Source organism: Haplochromis burtoni, unplaced genomic scaffold (assembly GCF_018398535.1).
Source record: "Haplochromis burtoni strain Fernald_Lab_line unplaced genomic scaffold, NCSU_Asbu1 Contig_23, whole genome shotgun sequence".
Lineage (NCBI taxonomy): Eukaryota > Metazoa > Chordata > Actinopteri > Cichliformes > Cichlidae > Haplochromis > Haplochromis burtoni.
In genome coordinates, this window is record NW_024582384.1 from 840,136 (window position 1) to 861,025 (window position 20,890).

At 41.8% G+C, this 20,890-nt stretch overlaps 1 protein-coding gene across 1 annotated transcript in view; it reads right to left on the reverse strand.

The window, feature by feature from the left end:
* Positions 1–8,986, reverse strand: part of pcsk5a (proprotein convertase subtilisin/kexin type 5a) — a 41,251-nt gene extending 32,265 nt beyond the window's left edge. Inside the window, exons 1-10 of the mRNA XM_005917301.2 lie at positions 8,698–8,986; positions 7,558–7,662; positions 5,402–5,572; positions 5,096–5,236; positions 4,742–4,809; positions 4,407–4,495; positions 4,114–4,286; positions 3,750–3,956; positions 215–315; positions 6–109 (exon numbers count right to left, since the gene is read on the reverse strand). Of these exons, the coding sequence (XP_005917363.1) occupies positions 6–109; positions 215–315; positions 3,750–3,956; positions 4,114–4,286; positions 4,407–4,495; positions 4,742–4,809; positions 5,096–5,236; positions 5,402–5,572; positions 7,558–7,662; positions 8,698–8,847 (1,309 nt within the window). The 5' untranslated portion in view covers positions 8,848–8,986. The remainder of the gene's footprint in view (positions 1–5; positions 110–214; positions 316–3,749; positions 3,957–4,113; positions 4,287–4,406; positions 4,496–4,741; positions 4,810–5,095; positions 5,237–5,401; positions 5,573–7,557; positions 7,663–8,697) is intronic.
* Positions 8,987–20,890: the final 11,904 nt, after the last annotated feature.

The window sequence follows — 20,890 nt, forward strand, 5'->3', positions numbered from 1 at the left end:
AGTACCTTTGTATCCGGCTCCATTTACACGCCAGTCAGGAGCACTGAGATGATGAGCTTTTGATGTTCGGACAATAATGTGCTGCAAATCCCTCCAGGTTAGCAAGGGGCTGAACGTTCAAGAGAAGGAAACCACATGCTCTCATCACCCGATTGCACAAATTGATCTGAACACGAGCTGCATGTATGGATGCTGTTATTAGAGGGCTGCTTACTTGGCTTCCAAGGTGAGAGCAATGACACCGGCAGCTACAGAGGCGGCGAGGGAAGTCCCTGACTGGGCCGTGCTGCAGCTCTGCTGTGGACCCACGGTCACCTGTGGAGGAAACCACTTATATTTATTTTTTATATTCACCCACTATTAACATGAACAGCACAGAACTGCTCTTTTTTGTTGACTCTGCTTGACTGTATGTGTATTTTTTGCACATCAAATCATTTTGGAAAGCATTCAAATGACTGGCAAGAATTAACTAGGAGGATTCAGCATTAATGTGATCAATATTTAGGATTTAGGTTATGGATTTGCTATAAATTAGCTAATTAATCCTGTCTGGTTTCTTACCCTTCATTTCTTTATATTTTCTTGGGAAAATGGGAAATAGTGATTTATTGAAACATGTGCAAAACATGCCTGAGCTGTCCACTTGGACAGTTTCCTCAACATTTTTAAGGACATGCTGCAAACCATATGACATGTTTTCCCGTAATGGCTCTCTGAGAATCACTTCACTGGTGCAGATATTCTATTTTTATCTGAAACTCTATTAGCTTTGGATTTTTAGTACTCAACTAAAGCAACAGCAAAACGAAACAAAAGAGGCAACAAATTATGTGCTTAAAGATACAAGAATAAATTTGGGTTTTGCTAAGTTGCCTGTTATATAAAGACTACTTGAAAAATATTTTAAAAAATAAAATACAAATCTGGCTCCTTGGAAATGAATTGCAGCTCAGGACAGTGCTGTATATTGTAGAATATGGGCCTGGTTAACCAGCAACTGGAACACACTCACCTGTTTCCAAACACCAGTTAGGTAACATTTGTCATAAAGTAGCTTAATTTTTAAGTTTGCAGACACAAGGTCACTCACAGAGACAAATGCAACAATTTAACAAAAGTGTCAGAGTGACAAAAATTAATCAAGATAATGCATTTTGTAGAAAGAAAAATTAGAAATACTGGCAAACACAGTACACATAATTAGATTTTTTTTGTTTTGTGTGTCGGTTGACAAAACAAAATGGAAAACATGTAAGCCTGAGGCCAGAGAAGCAGCTCTCAGTCAAATTACTCTAATCAGCTACCCAACTCTGTTTACCCACAATGTCTGAAAATCACATGACATGATAGAAGTATTTGGCATTTTCTACACTCAGACAGTGATTTCATTCCAATTTTATTCCATTTTAATGCCTACTGGATTCTCCTTTATTACCTTTACGTGCAAAATCTGTATGTTATCCTAATAATTTTCACTTACTCTGATTTGTGTTAGTATAGAGTAACTACTATCCTTTGTCCATGGTGATGTGCCATAAACCGGGGGTGGGGTGGGGGGAGAGACTCTTCCAGTTAGATAGACAAAACAAAAGAGTGAAATCTGGTTTTCACAAAACATATTTCACACAACATTAGGAAATTTTCCTCGGGCCGTTCTAGTATGTTAATATTATACTGCTGACTGAGTTCTGACGACATACACCACAGTTCTTGTAATGGCTTTTAATTAATGAAAATTAAAGCTCTAAGAATAAACATGAAAACAAAATCATTTGTTGCTGCGGGTTTGAACGAGCAGCTCCTTTCTGTGACTTCACAAGTTCAGCTTTGTTCTGCAGAGACAAAAGTTCACAGAGCCTCCGTCTTGGGCATATTTAGTTGATTGACAGGTGTCTCAGACTATCACACTCAGCAGACGTTGCATGCTCGCCCCCCCCCCAACACCACTGCCCAAAGCCAATGCTTAATATCCCAAATGTGTATTTTCTGGCTTTGAGCAGCTGGCAAGATGCCGGTGAATGTTAAATCCAACTACTCTAAGACATCCAGTATCATCATCAGAAACAGTGCAAAAATGACTTTTAAATTAGCAGTTAATATAATTTTATTATCTAAATAACTTCATGCCCTCTGAGTGGTAAATGCCGTGCAAACATTAATGTCATAACACGACAAATATCTCGTAATCTGTGTTCAGGAGAAGCAACTGGAGTTTAGTCAGTATCACTGCATTGCATTGCTTCACTTCTTCCTCTTATTGTAAAATAATAATTGCTTTTGGAAATTTATGTCCATCCATCCATCCATCTTCATCCGCTTATCCGAGGTCGGGTCGCGGGGGTAGCAGCCTAAGCAAAGAGGTCCAGACCTCCCTCTCCCCAGCCACCTCCTCCAGCTTGTCCGGGGGAATACCAAGGCGTTCCCAGGCCAGCCGAGAGATATAATCTCTCCAGCGTGTCCTGGGTCTGCCCCGGGGCCTCCTCCCGGTGGGACATGCCTGGAACACCTCGCCCAGGAGGCGCCCAGGGGGCATCCTTGCCAGATGCCCGAACCACCTCAGCTGGCTCCTTTCGATGTGGAGCAGCAGCTGCTCTACTCTGAGCCCCTCCCGGATGGCCGAACTTCTCACCCTATCTCTAAGGGAGAGGCCAGCCACCCTTCGGAGGAAGCTCATTTCCGCCGCTTGTATCCGCGATCTCGTTCTTTCGGTCACTACCCACAGCTCGTGGCCATAGGTGAGGGTAGGGACGTAGATCGACCGGTAAATTGAGAGCTTCGCTTTTACACTCAGCTCCCTCTTCACCACGACTGACCGGTGCAGCGTCCGCATTACTGCAGCCGCAGCCCCAATCCGTCTGTCGATCTCCGGCTCCCTTCTCCCATCACTCGCGAACAAGACCCCGAGATACTTGAACTCCTCCACTTGGGGCAGGAACTCATCCCTGACCCGGATTTTATGTCTAAAATATTAAATATTTAAAGGAATTATATAACCTCTTACAGAGAGTAGACCATTGTTTTTCTTGTTTTTCTTCTTGTCTGTAAAAAAATGCATATTTTGCATGATTTAATAGCTTGTATATCACAAGTTATCAAGTTGTCTCCACAACACCGTGAGACACGTTACCAGTTGCTCATGTTTCTGTGAAGGAATTCTGGCCTACAACATTGCTTCATTTCATTTTGGGGGGGCATTTGTTCATGCACGGCTCTTTTGAAGTCCCACCACAGCATTTCAATCCGGTTAAGGTCCGGACTTTGACTGGGCCATTGCAACACCGTGATTCTTTTCTCTCTGAGCCTTTCTATTGTAGATTTGCTGCTGTGCTTAGGATCATTGTCCTGACCCAGGAGTCCAACACACATACACACTGGACATACTGAATACTTTGTAATAAAGGAGAGTTCATGGTTGGCTCAAGGACAGCAAGGTGCCCAGAGCTCTTGTGGTTCATTGAGTTGCAACTTTTGCAAACTTCAGCCTCTGAGATTCCACAGTGCAAACTACTAATAGTTAACAGAAATGTTGCCTTTCGCAACATATTTTTTAGATTCAGCAACTTGTGTTTGTGTCTATATGAATGTTGCTTTGGATTGAGGCGAGAAAATGTTTTTCCAGCATCTGGGTAAAGCTATCTTCAACAGACTGATGGCAGGAGAGCGTGGCTGCTCACTAAGGTGGAAGAAAAGAAGCTATTTTTTGAATCATGTGAATCTTAATTAAGTTCTCTGTTAGCAACACTCACCATCTCCTCTCTGTCCCATCCGCCGTACGCCGTTGCCAGCGTGGAGGGGCACGGCTCCAGGTAATCTGGCTGGCTTCCATGCTGAGTGCTGCTGCTGATAGAGATAGTGTAAATACTGTTGCTGTAGCCGTCACAGGAGCAGTAGTCACCTCTTTCCCCTCCGTTTCCTGACGGCCAAACAAAGATGGAGCCCCTCCCTTGCCGGCCCTGAGATTATTTGGGTAAAGCAGACAGAGGAGATTAATTTATTTATGATATTTACATATTGATGTTGAGGAAAAAAACAGAACAGCTCTTGCAGTAAATATACAGCCGCAGGTGGGACACAGACATAAACAAACACAGCCACACTTTTTTCTCTCACTGTTTGAACGCTGTTCTGTAAAACAAGACGAGTCAGAGGTCCAGGTCCATCCAGAGTGGCCCCGTCATCTTTTGGGCCCCAGCCGGCTAAGTAAACATCAATATACCCTGGACTGAAACTAAGCGACTGGGCCTCCACGATGTCTGTTACATCTCCATCCAGCATTCGGATGCCTGGGGGAAAAGGATAGCACCAAAGCGATGATAAAGTTTGAATCCCCTACTGTATCTACAAAACTTTGCCTTTCACGAAGTCCTTCGGCGTGCGAGTTTCATGGCGTCACATGGACTCACCCCCTATGTGTGCGTGGAAAGAAACTCCAACGGTGCACCGAGAGCTATTTGCAGCCGCAGCAACCACCCCTGCGCACTGAGTCCCATGGCTTCGAAGAAAGGAGGAGAACATCAGAACGCGAGGTTAAATGCATATGCATGAGGAGAAGACGGGCTATTTCCGTTACATCAAGCTATGCGAAGACAGAATTTAGACTGGGGACTTTGCATATCCATACATGCATGTAATTACTGGAAAACGGAAAGGGAAAGCATGCATTAATTAGAGTTCTGGATTATGACAGGGAAGCTGCAAAGCAGGTGCAAAGACAATTCCAGAGATACAAAGTACTCACTTGTTAACAGCACTGGTAGAAGAACGATCTTGGTCTTGTCCGTTCACATCAAAGCTGGCAAAAGGATCCTAAATCAGATAGATACTAAGTAGCGGCACATAACACCATGCCAGCAGCTATCTGACTGTATTTCATCAGACAAATCACAAAGAGCATTATTCACCAGTCCACTCAACAGCTAAGTGGATCAGACGTTTAATGTCCATTCCAATACTCTTAGCTGGCCTTTCCAAACCTTTGGCCCAAAAACCCTGCTCGCAATATCTGTCTGAGCTCTTACACTAAGAGCTCTGCCAAACTGCTTATGATTAATGTCCCCTTCCCAAGAAGAGTGTCCCATCCCAGGGCACTTACATAATTTGGCTTCAGATCCGGATGCTCTCTCTCGATGCCATCATCTAGGACAGACACCACCACACCCTTCCCAGTGTACCCTCTCCTCCAGGCCGCTGCAATGTTCATGTGAGACTGGCAGGCTTTGGAGTCACCGCACTGCTGTGGAGCGAAATAGTGGGACATTCAGCTTCACCCTCAGGAGTAAAGAATAAATGTGGGTCTATTTTAGGCTCTGTCTGTCTGTCTGGGTTTGTGTGTGTTTGTGTGTCTGTGTTTCAGACTTGAGCATGGCAAAGGAAAACAAAACAAAACAATCTGACTCACAATGTACCACAGGCGGTTCCACACTGGGTCGCTGAAGTCCTGCATGTGGTCGCTGGACTGATGGTGCGTAGCAGGGAGGAGCTCTCTCCTCATGGGGATAGGAGAGATATGACCGGCTCTGGAGATCCTCTTTACTCTTCTCTGGACCACCTGCTGCTTGAGCCATTCCACCTTAAAAGGAACATTTGTACAGATGTTTATGTCTACTTTTTTGGATCCATTGTGAAATATTTCAGCAGCTATAATGCATTTACTGCGCTGGCAAAAAACAATTATGTTCTCAAGAGGAGGGGCCCTGACACTGTACCTCTGGTTGATACTCTGATGACTTATCAAAGACAAAGGGCACAAACGTAATCAGTGCAAGATAATGACTTGCACGCTCTTCGTTCAACAACAAAAAAAACACAATCCCAAATTGCTGCAACATGCAGCTGTCTCACTGAAATATAAACACATCCTGATCATTCTGTAAATTGCTCATATAACACCGTTTTAAGGTCAAAATGGTAACTTTGTTCAGTGAAGTATCACAAAATGTGGACGCTAAACTTTTCCGCTAGTGCCTTTATGAGGCTAATATCTGCTCTTAGTTGTTAAAAGGTTTTAAATTTGGTGCAAATTCAGAAGTTTTTTATTGTTTTTATTCCTGCAAAACTAATTACATTTCTTGGTTCTGTTAATGGTTGTTAGGGTCTCTGCGTTCATTTATCAGATACGTGCTAATGTGCTCTGAAACTCTTGAACAGCTCCATGTTACAGCTGCCATTATAATCCTGCATTGATGTTAGAATTCATCCATCCATCCATCCATCCATTCGCTTCCGCTTATCCTTTTCAGGGTCACGAGGGGCGCTGGAGCCTATCCCAGCTGTCATACGGCGAGAGGCAGGGTACACCCTGGACAGGTCGCCAGTCTGTCGTAGGGTCAACAACCGTGCCACCGTGCTACCCATGTTAGAATTCAGTTTTTAAAAAATACTGTGCTTAGTAAAGCTGCAAACATGGCTCCACCAAAGAAGCAGTTTCCTGTTCCTGAACCCGTTATAGGGCACTTATTGAAATTCCTGAAAATTCACAATAATACAATAATAGTGTTCGCGTTGGACACTTTTTTTTTAACTTCTGTGACTCTTTCTCAGGAATTTTCACTGTTATGTATCATGTATCAAATCATGTTATGGTTAAAGGCTGTATTTAGCTTTACTTTTGTTGGCCAGCAGGGGGAGCCTCTTCTGTTTTGCAATAGTCCAGTTGTATAGAAGTCAACATAAAAATAACCCTTTGTCTCTTACACCACAGTAAACTCATTGCAGTTGAGTTTCTGTGTTGTGCTTTTTGTGTTTTTGAGGTTTCACTGAATACAAAATGATGTTCACTTGTAAATTGTGATCTCCATTAGAATCAAAACAGATAACAAACATAGAAGGTTATGATTCTGGGCCTTTCCTTAGCGTGCCACGTTGATGTAGGAGAAGTGAGTGGTCCCTTGAATTCTTAATCAGATTCATCCTCCATTTTAAAAAAACTCAGCTTGAGGCAACATTCATCTTCAATATACAGTTCATAGGTCATACAGTCTGAATTATATTATGTTAGTGTGTTGTGATTTCAGACACTACTCGATTATACATGAACAAAAATGTTGGTACAAAGTGACATTAATGCTAAAAAGTCTGACGTACGCTAAATGCTGTGAAAAAGATGAATCCCTAGCTGTTTACTAAATGTAAACTCAAAAGCTCCTTGGATGGTTCCCTTTCCCAAGTTGGAAAAAAGTCCTCCTGGCAAACACTGACACTACTATCGACTATGTTCTTTAACTTCTGAAGGTGGAAGACAAAGAAAGTGTGATTTTGTGTGTAACCAGATAACACTGGGAGTTGCTTAGAACCTGTCTGATTGTACTATATGCCCAAGCTGCTTAGTGATACTATAAGAATTTGATGCAACCCTGAACACCTTGTTGATCTTTAAGGACTTCTGACATCTTTAGGTGTTGTTAGTGTTCGTGCACACAAAGCTGTAATGTGAGGGGAGGGACCAGAACAATGAACATGTGTCCCTATGTGTACGTGGAGTGTACGGAGGGGACATGATGCTGCTGATTAATAATCCAGTAGCTTCCCCGTCCTACTCATATCTCATTACTATACCTTGGTCTCCTTGGCGACGCGATCAGTCACTTCTTTGTTGCCTATTTTGGATTGATTCGCCGTCTCGTGATGGCGAAAACTGTAATGCCTCTTCAGGTCTCCAATCTGGTGAAAACACACATCAGATCCTCGAAATGATTTTGTTTGGAGGTGGAGGCGTGCTGCTCGTTCTGCTCTGCTACTGTGCAAAGCAGCTTTTTAATTATTAAACTGCTCGTGGTGTCTTTTATTAACACGGCTACCTTATACCGCTGATAGTTTTACAGCCCAGGGCAACCTGAGCCAAAAGGTTTCAGCCACACTGCTGCTCATCTGTGTACTGGTGTAGCTGCACATACCACGTCACTGTGTGCATTCTATAATGTATGTCAGCTAATATTTTTATACAAGCGCAGTCCACTGAGTAATGACTAGTTAATAAAACACATGACAGCTCACACTATTGCAAGAGAACAACAAATTATGCCCTTAAATATTTCATTAATATCCTTTTAGTGAAATAATTACTTTTTGATTTTCAACCTCAGGAATATAAGATTACTGTATAGCAGTCTTTTTAGTTTGAATGGGTCTCTCTGGTTTCTATCACCTGCTGTGAAAACTGAACATCTATCCCATGTGCAATAAAGTACAGCATGCTATTTCTTTGGAGTTTAACTGTTACTTTATGAAAGTGTAGAAAAATTAGTCTGAAAGGAGTGCAACTAATGCAGCAGTGGCTCATAGAGAAGCAACTTTGGATTATGGTTGTTGGTTAAGTTCCCAGCACTAGCACTGCCTGTAGTGTGTCTTTGAGCGTGTGTGTTCTCATTGCTCATTTCTGGGCTAAATGCAGAGGTCAAATTCTTGTTGAAAAACATGCTGGTGGTCATGATTTATTTATTTATGAATGTATCTGTTCATCTGCTGCTTCTTTAAATCTTTAGCAGATATAATTTATTCGTCCCTGGACGGCTGATCATACAGTGCAGACAGATAGCAACAGCTTTTGATGCAATCCTAAAAAAATATTAGTAAAGCCATTAGTGGCTCCACAGTTAGATTTGTCCAATATTTCCAGTTTTCCAATAAATGAAACTTCCAAATGCAAGTCTGGTAATTGTGTAAATAATTGCCCTCTTCATGTTTGAGGGCACTCACCTGTCCCATGTTAGTAAATCCATATTTCTCTGCTATCCTGTTCACAGATTCGAGGTCCCCTCTTATTTTTATCGCCCAGTTGTTTGTATAAATCGTTGCGTGGCAAAGCTGGAGGAGAGTTCCCATCCACAGCGCAATAAAACGCGCCATTGCTGCTTATTTCTCTCGGTAAATAGCCGGTGCCCAGGTGTTTCACGAGCTGTCCCCGCACTCTGTTCTGCTGCAGATGCTTCTCATTGCGGGAAATCCGCTGGCTCAAAGACGCAGGATGCACCCGATGTTCTGCCGGCTGAAGTTGTGAAGACTTGACTCCTTCACTGACTACAAGCTTCTATCAAATTACTTCAATATGGAGGCCGGGGATCAGCTACAGTGTGTCCTTTATTGGGATCTGATCTGTGGGTTATACTTTACTTCTATAGATCTTTTCTTTTCTTTACTCTTTACAAATACTGTAAAATGAATGAGCTGTCTGTATTTAAAAAAAAAAAATAGAAAGCTCAAGTAATCAGACGTGATATATATTAGAGGAAAAAGACCCCGTTGGCATAAGTTTGACCTGTACTTTCATTAAGCAATAGACAGAAACACATAGAAACAACAACATCAACATTTTCACTTCATAATTGCAGGACCATCTGGGCAATGAACGATGAAATACTGGAAGTTTTTTCTGTAATTTTACACATTTATGCCCTACAGTTCAAGCCTGAAAAGTCTTGATAGATGGCCAATGATGTAAAATGACATCCTCCCTGCTCTAGGTGGTATATTTAAGTTGAATTCTTTTGTGACTTACCTGTTTGGATGATTGAGTTAGAGATATCAAGGCATAGGCAGCTCTAGCCAGCAGGTGCTGCTAGGCCTCAACTCCATTAATCCGAGCAACTGAAGTGGATCTCTCTGATGTGTTTGTGCCATTGTGAGACTTTTTACTGAGTTATCTTACTAATATTATTAATTGTTCTTGATTATTTGTCTATCTTTTATTAGCCAAATTATTATGTCTGTGTGTTGCATGCATACAATTTGTGGACATAGCTTGCTAACCAAGCTAACTAGCATTACCTGAAGAATTAGCATTAACAACAGCCAAAATGTTAGTGTTGAGGGTTCAAAACAAAAAGTCCAAAACTAATAGGTGATGTCAGAGTGGCTATGTACAGTACATATTTTATACTGTCTATGGCTGAGAAACAAAAGATGCATGCTGAAGAATAGGAAGGGTGGGCTTTATACAGGAAGTACTGGAGCAGGTGTGTCCATCTACCTGCTGCAGCATAGAAATATTTATTTATCATTATTAATATTTATTATTTATTTTACCTAAAATTCAGTATCAGTTTCCTACTCGTGTGCTAAATATTTAACACAGAAAAGCAGTCAGCAAGGAGCATGGACTGTAAGTTTGCAGCAATAACAAACTTACAGTCCATCGAGCCAGCCAACCACTTTGTTTATCGTGGCTGGTGCTTATCCCAGCCTTCAGGGTGAGAGGTCATCAAAAGTGGCTGAGGGGTGGCTCTAGCTCAGGAGACCAGGTCATCTACTAATTGGAAGGCTGGTCATTTGATCCCTGGCTGCTCCTTTGGCAAGATACTAACCCCAAGTTACTCTCCAATGCATCCATCAGAGAGTGAATGTGTGTGAACGTTAGAAAGCACTTCACCAAAGAAGCAGTGGCTGTACGAATGGGGAGTGAGGCATGTTGTATAAAGTTCTTAGTGGTCAGAGTAGAAAAGCCCTATATAAGATCCAGTCCACTTACCATTTACCAATCAGTTACAGCGTTAGCACACAGAGCGAGACGAGCACAACCTTATAGCTTACAGACTGACCACTCTGGGCGTGACTAGTCCTTCCAAAAAGTATCTCGGTGGCTATTTTGCTTACAGGTTGATATTTGGTTGAAGAGCAGAGAGCTCCCCTATATTTACCTCTCATGGATACCATGCTCAGTGAAAGGTACATCATGATAGGTTACATATGTTAGCCAGCTTGAAAGGAGTAGCCATAGATATAAGCTGTTTTCATTTATCAGCAGTTTGTTTAACTGTGGGCTGAGGATCTAAACCACACATAGGCAAAATATGGCCTGAGGAAAGGAACCACCCAGCCAACTATCTCAATCCAGCCCACAAAACAAAACAGCCCCCCTCAAAAAAAATCAATAAGAAAGAGCAGCATACAGAGGAATCTTGAAACAAATAACTGCAACAAGTCTGCTCTGCTGTTTAACTCTATTCCAGTCCAATGTGTTTCAACAGTGGTGAATCTGAAACACCTGAAGAGATGTAGGCTAAATGTTCTTAAAGCATTTAGGTGATATTTTTTTGAAATCACGATTTGAGTTTCTTTATGGGGCGATCGTGGCTCAAGAGTTGGCAGTCCGTCTTGTAATTGGAAGGTTGTCGGTTTGAGCCCCGGCTCCGACAGTCTCGTCGTTGTGTCCTTGGGCAAGACACTTCACCTGTTGCCTACTAGTGATGGTCAGAGGGCCCGGTGGCGCCAGTGTCCGGCAGCCTCGCCTCTGTCAGCCAGTGTTGCCAACTCCTCAGTAAGGAAAATCGCTATTGGCTGTCCTAAAAGTCGCTAGAAGTCGCTAAATGACGTCATCGCCTAATTTGCATAATTGGTCATGCTAATCTAATTGTAACCTATGTTGTTGGAGAGTGAAATAACATCGTGGAAGAGACATAAAGTGAGTAAAAAACATCCTAAATGCATTTAGAGTTTATTTAGAACTACAAATTAAATTTCTTTTAGCAATTATTGTTTTTTTAATGTCACAATTCCAACCCTGATCCTTTACCCGGGCTTGGACCGGCAAAAGTGACCCGAAATAGGCACTCTGGTGGAGTTACTTTGTGTGTGTGTTTATAAGTAGTTTTAAACCTTGTGATCCACAAAACAGCATAAGAGTAAAAGCGTAAAAGAACTGACTGCGTTACAGCACCCGCTGCTTGTTGAGAGTAAAAGCGATCCGCGCTTTCACGTCTTTTTTAGCGACTTTTTTTTAGAAAAAAAGTCGCTAAGGGGTCTGAAAACTCGCTAAATATAGCGACAAAGTCGCTAAGTTGGCAACACTGCTGTCAGTGCGCCCCAGGGCAGCTGTGGCTACAATGTAGCTTGCTATCACCAGTGGGTAGATGACTGAATGTAGTGTAAAGTGCTTTGGGGTCCTTAGGGACTAAGTAAAGCGCTATACAAATACAGGCCATTTGCCATTTTTCCACCATGCAGTCCTTTTCTTGCTTTATCAAAGTCAGTGTGGCACTCTGGAAACAAAATTTTGTCTACTCCTCATCTAAACTCTTTAAGACGCCATAGTTACCTCTTCCAGCTTCAAATAAAACGTTTTCTACTTGTTTGATTTTTTTGTTTTTGAAATGCTAACCTACGCCTCTCAGTTTTTCTGTTGATGTTATCAGCCTGTTTTTGAAGCCTGTGCTAATACACCTATTTGTATCATTTGTAATGTTAACGAAGACCAGACATCAGTACTGGGACACTGACATGTTACACCTACTGGAACTGATGGCCATGGAAACCCATACAGTGAAACTCCCAGTGCACACTGTTTATGCTGATGTTAATGCCAGAGGAGGCTGGGAATGCTACAGTTGCATGGCTAGGTGCTTGATTGCGGCAGCTGACATCAAAGATCAAGTCCAAGCAGAAGCTTTTTTCTCACCACCATACATAACAAAAATTTTTTTTAACTTGTTTAGTATTGAGATTAAAGTGAAGAAAAATTTGGAGAAGGAGATGAATTAACTGAAATAATCTGTGTGATCTGCAAAGTTGGATAGCTCAGTTGCCTTAGTTACATTGCAGCATACTACAGATAAAACAAATCCTCTCATCCAGAGCCAAAGTAAGCGATTATTCCATGTTTTATACTTCTACAATACTTTATTACATGAAAAAAATGCAAATGGCAGGGGATGATAGGAACCAGAGGATGATTAACAAGAATATGCGACACAGCATGTCTCAGTGTGTTCCTGTTAGTCGAATCATTATGCTTTATTTCAGAAGAGCCGGAGCCTTTTCTTGACTTACATCAGACAAAAAGCTGCTAAAAACAGCCGTCCTGCCATTCTTTTATTTTCCCACAGTCCCGCTGTTCATTTCTAACTACACAGCGTAAGTCAAATGTGCACAACACTGCTTTGTTTTACTCATGAAAACTTAAACCAAATCTTCACAAATCCCATAAATACTCAAACTCAAACACAAATTTCAGACCGTGCTTAGTGTGCTCGACAGGCAAAGATTGGACGAACGGGTGCTTCGTTTTCCACTTCACGCTATGTATTTCATACTGTGATTTTATTTTGCCTGAATGGGCTCAAGGCCAATATGCAGAGATGTTTCTATAACATCCACCGACACTCACAGTAATTCCAACTAATGCCTCGGCATCAGTCATATAATTATGTCACTAGAGACCTAGTATATGTGCAGCAGGTAGATGAGGTTCATAACAGCATGTATGCAGGATATTGTTGGAGGATGACTTACTAATTAAGAAGACGTGTAGGCCTCAGCCTCTAGTTGCTGTTTTGATGCCGTGGGAAATAAAGGCAGCACAACAGCTGATCATTTCTGAAAAGGGAGCAGCTGTTCCCTTCTGCCATACTGCACTTTGTATTCATACATACTTATATACATTTCCCGTTTAAAAACCTTTATCATCCAGAGACTTTGGCAGCATTTATTTGTTCTGATTTTCTTTGAGGAATGAAAGGAAGGTCTCACAAAAAAGAAAAAAATCTTGTTAGATAAAGTAAAATATTGTCTGGAGCATCCGTTCCCTTGTGTTCCGTGTAACCTGAAGGTCTTAGTAATTCTCGGACAATATCGTTGCTGCCTTCAAAATAACAACCTTAGGGAGAAAAAAAAATAGAATGATAGATTTGATGTGCAATCAGACAAAAATTTGTAAATTACAAAATTATAATGTAATTTCATCATGGCATCTCGATTCATGATGCTTTCAAAGTAAGAAAAAAAGAGAGAGAAAGAAATGGCACAGCTTCAAAAGACCTTCTCGGAGCTTCTTCCTCGCGTACCTACCTGTCAGAATATTTTGGTGGTTAAAGTCTCGCCCGATGCCTGTTCAGACCTTGAGCGGTAAATTACAGAGAGCAGGTCCATGATGCAACGTGGACTCACAGTCTTTATCATCTGCTGCACAATGAAATGGAAAACAAAACTAGCTGAGCAAAACAAAGGGAAAGCACCTCTTGGCAAAGCAGTCACAAGACTTTGAAGTTATCTAACATGTCTTCAGAGAGACCGACTTTGATGTTCAGAAAAGTCTTCTCAAGCAGTGACATATTCCCCTGAAAATAATTGTCAAACGTGTTCCTGAGCACACTGACTGCCCTGCAGGCAGCACAGGCGTGAACTCTTCCTCTTTGTTCAACTGTTCTTGCTGTTTTGTATGCTCTGTTGTGTGGCATCATGGGTTTTGCTGCATGACATGCCATTTTGAAGACGCGAGTGTTTGCCACTAACAGTGCGGGTACAAGCAGGGAACAAGGGAACAAGCACATCAGTAACATCGAGAGGACAAGTTTTGTGGCGTTAGCCTCCAAGAGGATGCGCGTGACTTGAAATGGAAGAACGCAAATGCAAAAGTCCAAAATCCAAATTTTTTAATGGCAAGAAAGGTGATCGGGAGAAGCAAACAGATCCAGCAAGGGAGGAAGCAAAAGCAGAAATCAAACGAGACTAAAAAAAGGAAGAAAAAAAGATGATAACTCAAAGAGCAGACAAACAGGCATGCACAAGGAAAAATAGACAGGAACTGCTCAAGGAAATGTTTGAACAGCTGGACAACAATGGCTTCAAAGACAGTCTGACAAGTAGGGGGAGGCTGCGCACAGTAGCTATAAGGAAGAGCTTAGTAAAGGAGCTGGTGAAGAGGTGGTGAATGGAACTTGTGTGGAAAAGAAACAAACTAAAACTACCAAGTCTGCACGAGAGCCAATGGAAAAAAAATGTAAAACAGGAAATCAGCTGAGTGATAAACATGAAAAAATCCTTTTCTCTGGCATTGTGTTTGGTATATAGGTTTGCATGGTTTAATCAAACCATCACATAAATCATAAATCTACATTGTTGACATCTTATGTTCAAAGATTGAAACAGGCAGACAGTTTTTATCACCATTTTTTTTTGTTTTTATTTTATTTGTTCTTTGAACCAACCTTCTAGAAATTCTTCATGCAGTTATACATTAATGTTGCATTTTATTCAAAGTAATATTAGGCTAGTGATGCACTCGAAGCCTCAACAATTCATTACACTTTTACTCCTAAAGACTTGTAAGAGAGGTCAAAAAGCACAAGGGGTCACTCTGATAAGGAGTCTCTCAGAGGCCAATTACTGCACCAGAGCCGTTCAGTGAAACAGCCAGACGTGGAGGAATGTAATGATTCAGCATCTGGTACCTTCAGAGCTACTCGCTTCTATGCTGGGGAGAAAGACCTTGCATAGTTTCACATTCTCTGTCTCAACGGGCTCACCACATGTGTAACATCTTGGATCCAGACAGTGAGGAATGCGGAATGCTCAGAAACGGATACACTTTGTGAAATGTGCACCCTGTTGTCAGGAAGGCTTCCAGAGTGACAGTGGCTTGACACGTGTTAACTTGTTCTGCTGCACTCTATTGACCTCAATAAACGTCTCTGTGAAAGACATTCCTGTCTCTTGTATGTCCTTTCTGCACAAGCAAACGTCTCACATTATAAAGAAGCGTGATTGGAAATATTTTTAAAAATTCTCTCTTCAAACCTCACGGAAATGCTTTGCTACAACGGGCTTCTCTAGCCAAATGCCTAAGGGGCTCTAAAATAAGGCTAATCAATGGCAGTGGGAGCCTTTAAAAAGATAGGAAAAGCACTTCCAGCCTGCAATTTCCACTGTCCAAAATGTCATGTAAGAAACAGCACTTAAGGGGGAACTGCCGAAGACAGCCTTCAACCTTTTTGTAGGATACCCCTGCACATTTAAAAAATATATATATATATTTTTGCCACAGCGTGTGGGCAGAGTGACTCCTTTTAGATGTGGAGAAAGCTTTTTCACACAAGGCTGATTATTGGCTGGAACATGACCAAGTGTCACGTACGCGAATATAAAATAAAAAAGGCATGCAAATCTCAAATGACCCCACACTGTGGCAACTCAAAGAGACAGAAAAACAAGTTTCGGCCCTAAAAACCTGATATTAGTTTTACTACAACTACTAAAACCCTAGTGCAGAGGCTCCACATTGAAGTCCTATCAAATGAATGATTGCCAGTTCGATTCCGGCAGGAGGCACAAATCATTTGGGGATTGTGTCTGGTGTACAAAAAATTCTGTCAAGAAATGTGGAGCTTCTTGCTGTGGCACCCCATTGTGATTAAGGAAGCAGCTGAAAGTAGAATTCCAGTGTGTTTGATTTGTGGCATAAATATGCTCAGTCTTAAGGAAGGGGGGTTCAAAAATGCAAAGAGCTTTAAATAACACAAACTATAGAGAAAGCCATTAGAAGGGAAAGGAATTAAAACTATTTTAATGAGAACAGCTCCTACGTAGGTGTTCCTCCAAAGCTAATATTGTATACTATTGGGAAGTTGGTCTGGCTCTTCTGAACCTCCTCCAGCATGAATTCAGTCAGGGCCCCCTTGTCACATATCATCCCACTCTTTCTTAAGATCTCTGCTGCGTGTGCCTTCTCTGAGGTTTTCCTCTGAGTGGAAGATGTCCAGAACAGAGCCAAATAGATTATTAACGAATTCAGCTGGTTGGAATTTTCCTTCTTTTTTTTTTTGTTTTCCTGTTACCTCAGCGTGTGCCGAGGACATCCCATCACATTTCTCTCCACAGCTGGAAAAACCCTCGAAAACCCTTCGTGTCACAGAACCACTTTGAGTCCTTTCTCAGCCCCAGACACGGCGTGTTTACGTTACATTGCCCCCACCCTGCCTTTTTTTTTTTTTTTTGCATCAGTGCCAGGGGAGAATTTAGCTCATATTTTATTAAACCAATCTGCAGCTATCGCAGTTGACTCAGAAACTTGGCAGGTCGTCTTGAAATGGGTACTTTTTAATTCATTATTTACCATTTCCAACTGATGCATGCGCTCATAAATATAACTGTGCGTTTGTGTGTAGTGCCTCTGAAATCTACAAAGATAAGCCAGAGGATGTGCCCAGGCATTGTGTCAGTCGGTGTGTGTGTGTGTGTGTGTGTGTGTGTTTTAATTTGGATCCCCAGGTCCGCATTCAATCCATATTTTTCTTTTATTTGGTCACTAATGAGGCTTCTTTCTCAGTTCAAAGAAAAGAAAGTACTTTCAAGTATCATTGCAACTCTGGGGCTTGTTTATCAGCATCATTATTAAGTCATTGAGAGAAGACAGTTTATGTTGCATCATTTATTGCATTAGCCTCCAAACAATATTCGCTGCAGGACCGGCGGACAGGTTAAGGCTGCTGCACCTCTTGACTTCTCACTCTGAGTGACTGCGAAATGACCTCTTTAGTTTTAATGTGGCAAAGTAGCAACCGAAGCTCAATGATTCATGCAGTAATAGCTTTACCGCTTCCTCTCAGCGTGTAGGGCCGGTTGTTTTCACATGCCCATTATGCATGCTTGTTGATGCCTCCAGACATGCCCCCCCACCACCACCACCCCTCCTTCATTTTCAGCCTCCTTGATGTTGCACCGAATTGCGTGAGCCAACTTTGACCCTTGATGTTTCTTTGAAGAGGCCGTTGAAATAAGCTTGTTCTCTCACATTTCTCTGCAGACAAGCCTGAACCAGAGGCGCTTTATCTTATATGTCAGTGTGACACACCGGCAGCCAGGGTAGCTTTCCATGTGTAGCTTTTGTGTGTGCCAGCATTCTTGAATAACACTGCAGCAGTGCTGACAAAATAGTTACCGACCTCACCTCAGAATCCTTACACACTCACTCACACACACTCACACACACTCACACACACTTCCTTTCTCTTTATAGATTCAAAGCCAGTCTTCTCTGGCTCCTTTGTTCCCCACTCCAGGCTGGGCTCAGATCCTCTCTGCTCTCTGTAAGCCCGCTCCGCTCTGTCATCAGGATTACAGGCTGTGCTGTAGCAGATTAATGACTGACAACGCTACACTCCTCTCAGCATTGCACGGCACACACAGAGCTACCAGGATGGAGCGTGTGCCCGGTTGTGAGGGAGAGAGGAACAACTGCGGGGGAGATAATGCATTGTGTTGGTCTGAGAACAATATGTTAGCTGTGAGATTGGATGTGAGTGCCTGTGTGCGTGTGTGTAGTTGCGAGAATGTGTGCAGTTGCGTATGCGGCCGAGTTTGTGTTTGTGAATTTGTTGCTTATATGCACGTGCAGAGCGAGCTTTTCGGCTTCTACACGGCAGTGCAGTCATGTCAGTGAACATTGGGGGGTAGTGATGTGCGATACTGCAGATTTTGGTGTTGATCCAATAAGTATATACAGGGCCAGTATTGGCGATACCAGTACCAATACTTTTAACTTAATAAACTTATGGGGAGAGCAGTGTGTCATGACTTATGAGATGAATCATCATCGGTTTGTAAACTCTGAACAAACTTTAATGACCACTAAACTACTGATGTAACATTTTAAATGTTACAATGTCTGGCACATGTCTGTTCACAGTAAAGGAAGAATTCCAATGAACAGGGAAACACATGACAAAAAGACCCCAAAACAAAAAATAAAAATCTTTTGGAGATCTGCAAATGTGGCTGTCTGTGCAGCACTTCTGGTTAAAATGTTTTACATTAATAAAACATTATTTAGACATTTTTCATAGTGCATGTTTTAAGTATATTTTCTTTACCCCCCCCCCAAAAGAAAAAAAGGAATAGAGGATAGAAACAAAGTATTGATCCTACCGCATTAGTATCGATCCAATACCAATACCACCACTGGCATTGCTACAATTGATTTGGATCAATCTGCCCACCTCTACTGGGAGTTTAAAACTGCTTAAAACAGTGTGTGTCTGCACTTATCTGTGCATGTGTACATATACTCTTGTCTTGAGCGAGTGGGGGGGAGGATGTAGCAGATACGTGTCCAGTACATAAAGAGCTGTGGACGTCCTGAAATATCCTGAAACAGCTTTCCCCTCCAATAACTCTCCCCTGCAGAAACAAAGCACAGTCTGTGTCTAACTGCTTTGTTCGAGGCAAAGTGGAAACTGCCAGTTGTTGTGCAAATCCAAACAAGCAGGCAAACAAAACTGAGAGCTAACGCTAGAACTCCGAAGTTTGGAATAAATTAGGCCAGGATCTCACACCACCTCAGAGCCTCGCAGAAGCAGCTTATGTGTGTCATGAATTACTAAGTAGTAATATTTGGGGCTTCTCACAGCCATCAAACAGCTGAGGCTTAATTTCCCGAGACTTGCCCTGGAGTGTCCACAAAAGTGGGCTGTCGGAGCTGCCATCTGAGGACTGAAGACTCGCCTCTTTTTGATGTCTTAGAAATGTTCCTAGAAGTCAACAGTGATTGTTTCTTAGAAGTGATAAATGCCTAATAATAATCAGTGATACCCATGCTCCATTTTTAAATGACTTCATTCATTTTCTCTGCTCGGCTAACACATTTAAATATTACAATTTCATTGAAATTATTTTAAAACTGGGGGTAACTAAATTAGTGAGATGTTGCATATAAAAGATACAATGCATTTCTAAAGCACAACACATAGTTGTTGTTGTTGCTGTCGTGTGTGTGTGTGTGTGTGTGTAGTAATTTATTTGTCTGGACATATGTTTATATATATTTCATCTCAAAAATATGATTTTCTAGACTGAACATCCACATATAGCACTTTCATACAGCTACTCAGCACATCTGTATAATTGCAACATACACACACAAATACACACATTTTCATATCTTAGTGAGGACATCTAATCATAACTCACTCGTAACCCTGACACTAGAACCAAATATGTATTTTTCCCTCTTTTTATTCCTCTTTTTAACATAATTATTATTTATTTATTGTTGGGTTTTTGTTGGTGTTGTTGGCAGTGCTTTGTCTCCACACACCATCCTGTTGTATGTTTGTTGTTTTACAATAAAATGTAAATTTCAATTATGTTATGGCTTAAAGCTGTGCATTATTAGGGGAGTGGTGGCTTGGTGTGACAGACTGGTGCGAAAGTAAGGGGATTGTGTCAATGCCAGCAGCTTTTTTGATTCACTAAACTGGACTTCTCCACTGTCCATGTGTTTTTTGTGCCATTTGGAGCTACATTTGTTTGAGAGTCAATATGGATACCTGTCAAATTAGCAACAACAGCAGTCCCTTAACTCTGTAATGCAGTTTTTCCCTTCACGGAATAAAATTCAGTTTTTATTTTAGTTACAGAACATGTTAGCACTGATCGGGTAATTCTGTGTCTGAGTGATGCAGCTTGCTGATAAGGCACCTCTCATTCAAATATAAACTGCTGAAAAAAATTGAAGATCTCAATGGGGGAAGAAATCATGCTTGATATTTACCCAATTATGGACTGGGTAATGTGTTTGGAATGAAAGGATGTCAGATGGAATTGATTTGGTGGAAGTGGTGGAGCTGCTAGTTTTGGTATTCTATGGCAAATGCCAGTCGGGCTCCATTGTACTGGGCAGCTAACACAGAGGATATCAGTCTGTTTCTGATTGTTTGGTCAGAGACATTGACACCTGTAGCCTGCTGGAGGTCATTTTGTATCTCTGCCATCGCTCATCCTCTCCCTCCTTACACAAGTTCGCAAATGCCAGTCTGCTGATGGGTTATAAATAGTAGTAATAGCCTGTCTCCTGGAATCTCCAGAAATCCATGCTCTTGAGACTGTGCTTGGAGACCCAGCAAACGTTCTGGCAATGTTAAATGTTGAATTATCTGATCGTACTGCAACCTGTCCAGGTATAGCCTGTAATCTAAACTGTAATCTCTGTAGAGTATCATTTTGAAACTTCAAACATATGGGGGATGTCACAGTGACTATCATTTATACACAGTCTATGACTCAACTCCCAAACCGGACACTGCTACTTACGCTAAAGTGAAAACCTTACACACAATAATTCCACTGTGCACTGTGATGGGCAAAAAGCACACTGAAGTCTGAATGACAAGAGATACCAAGGAGC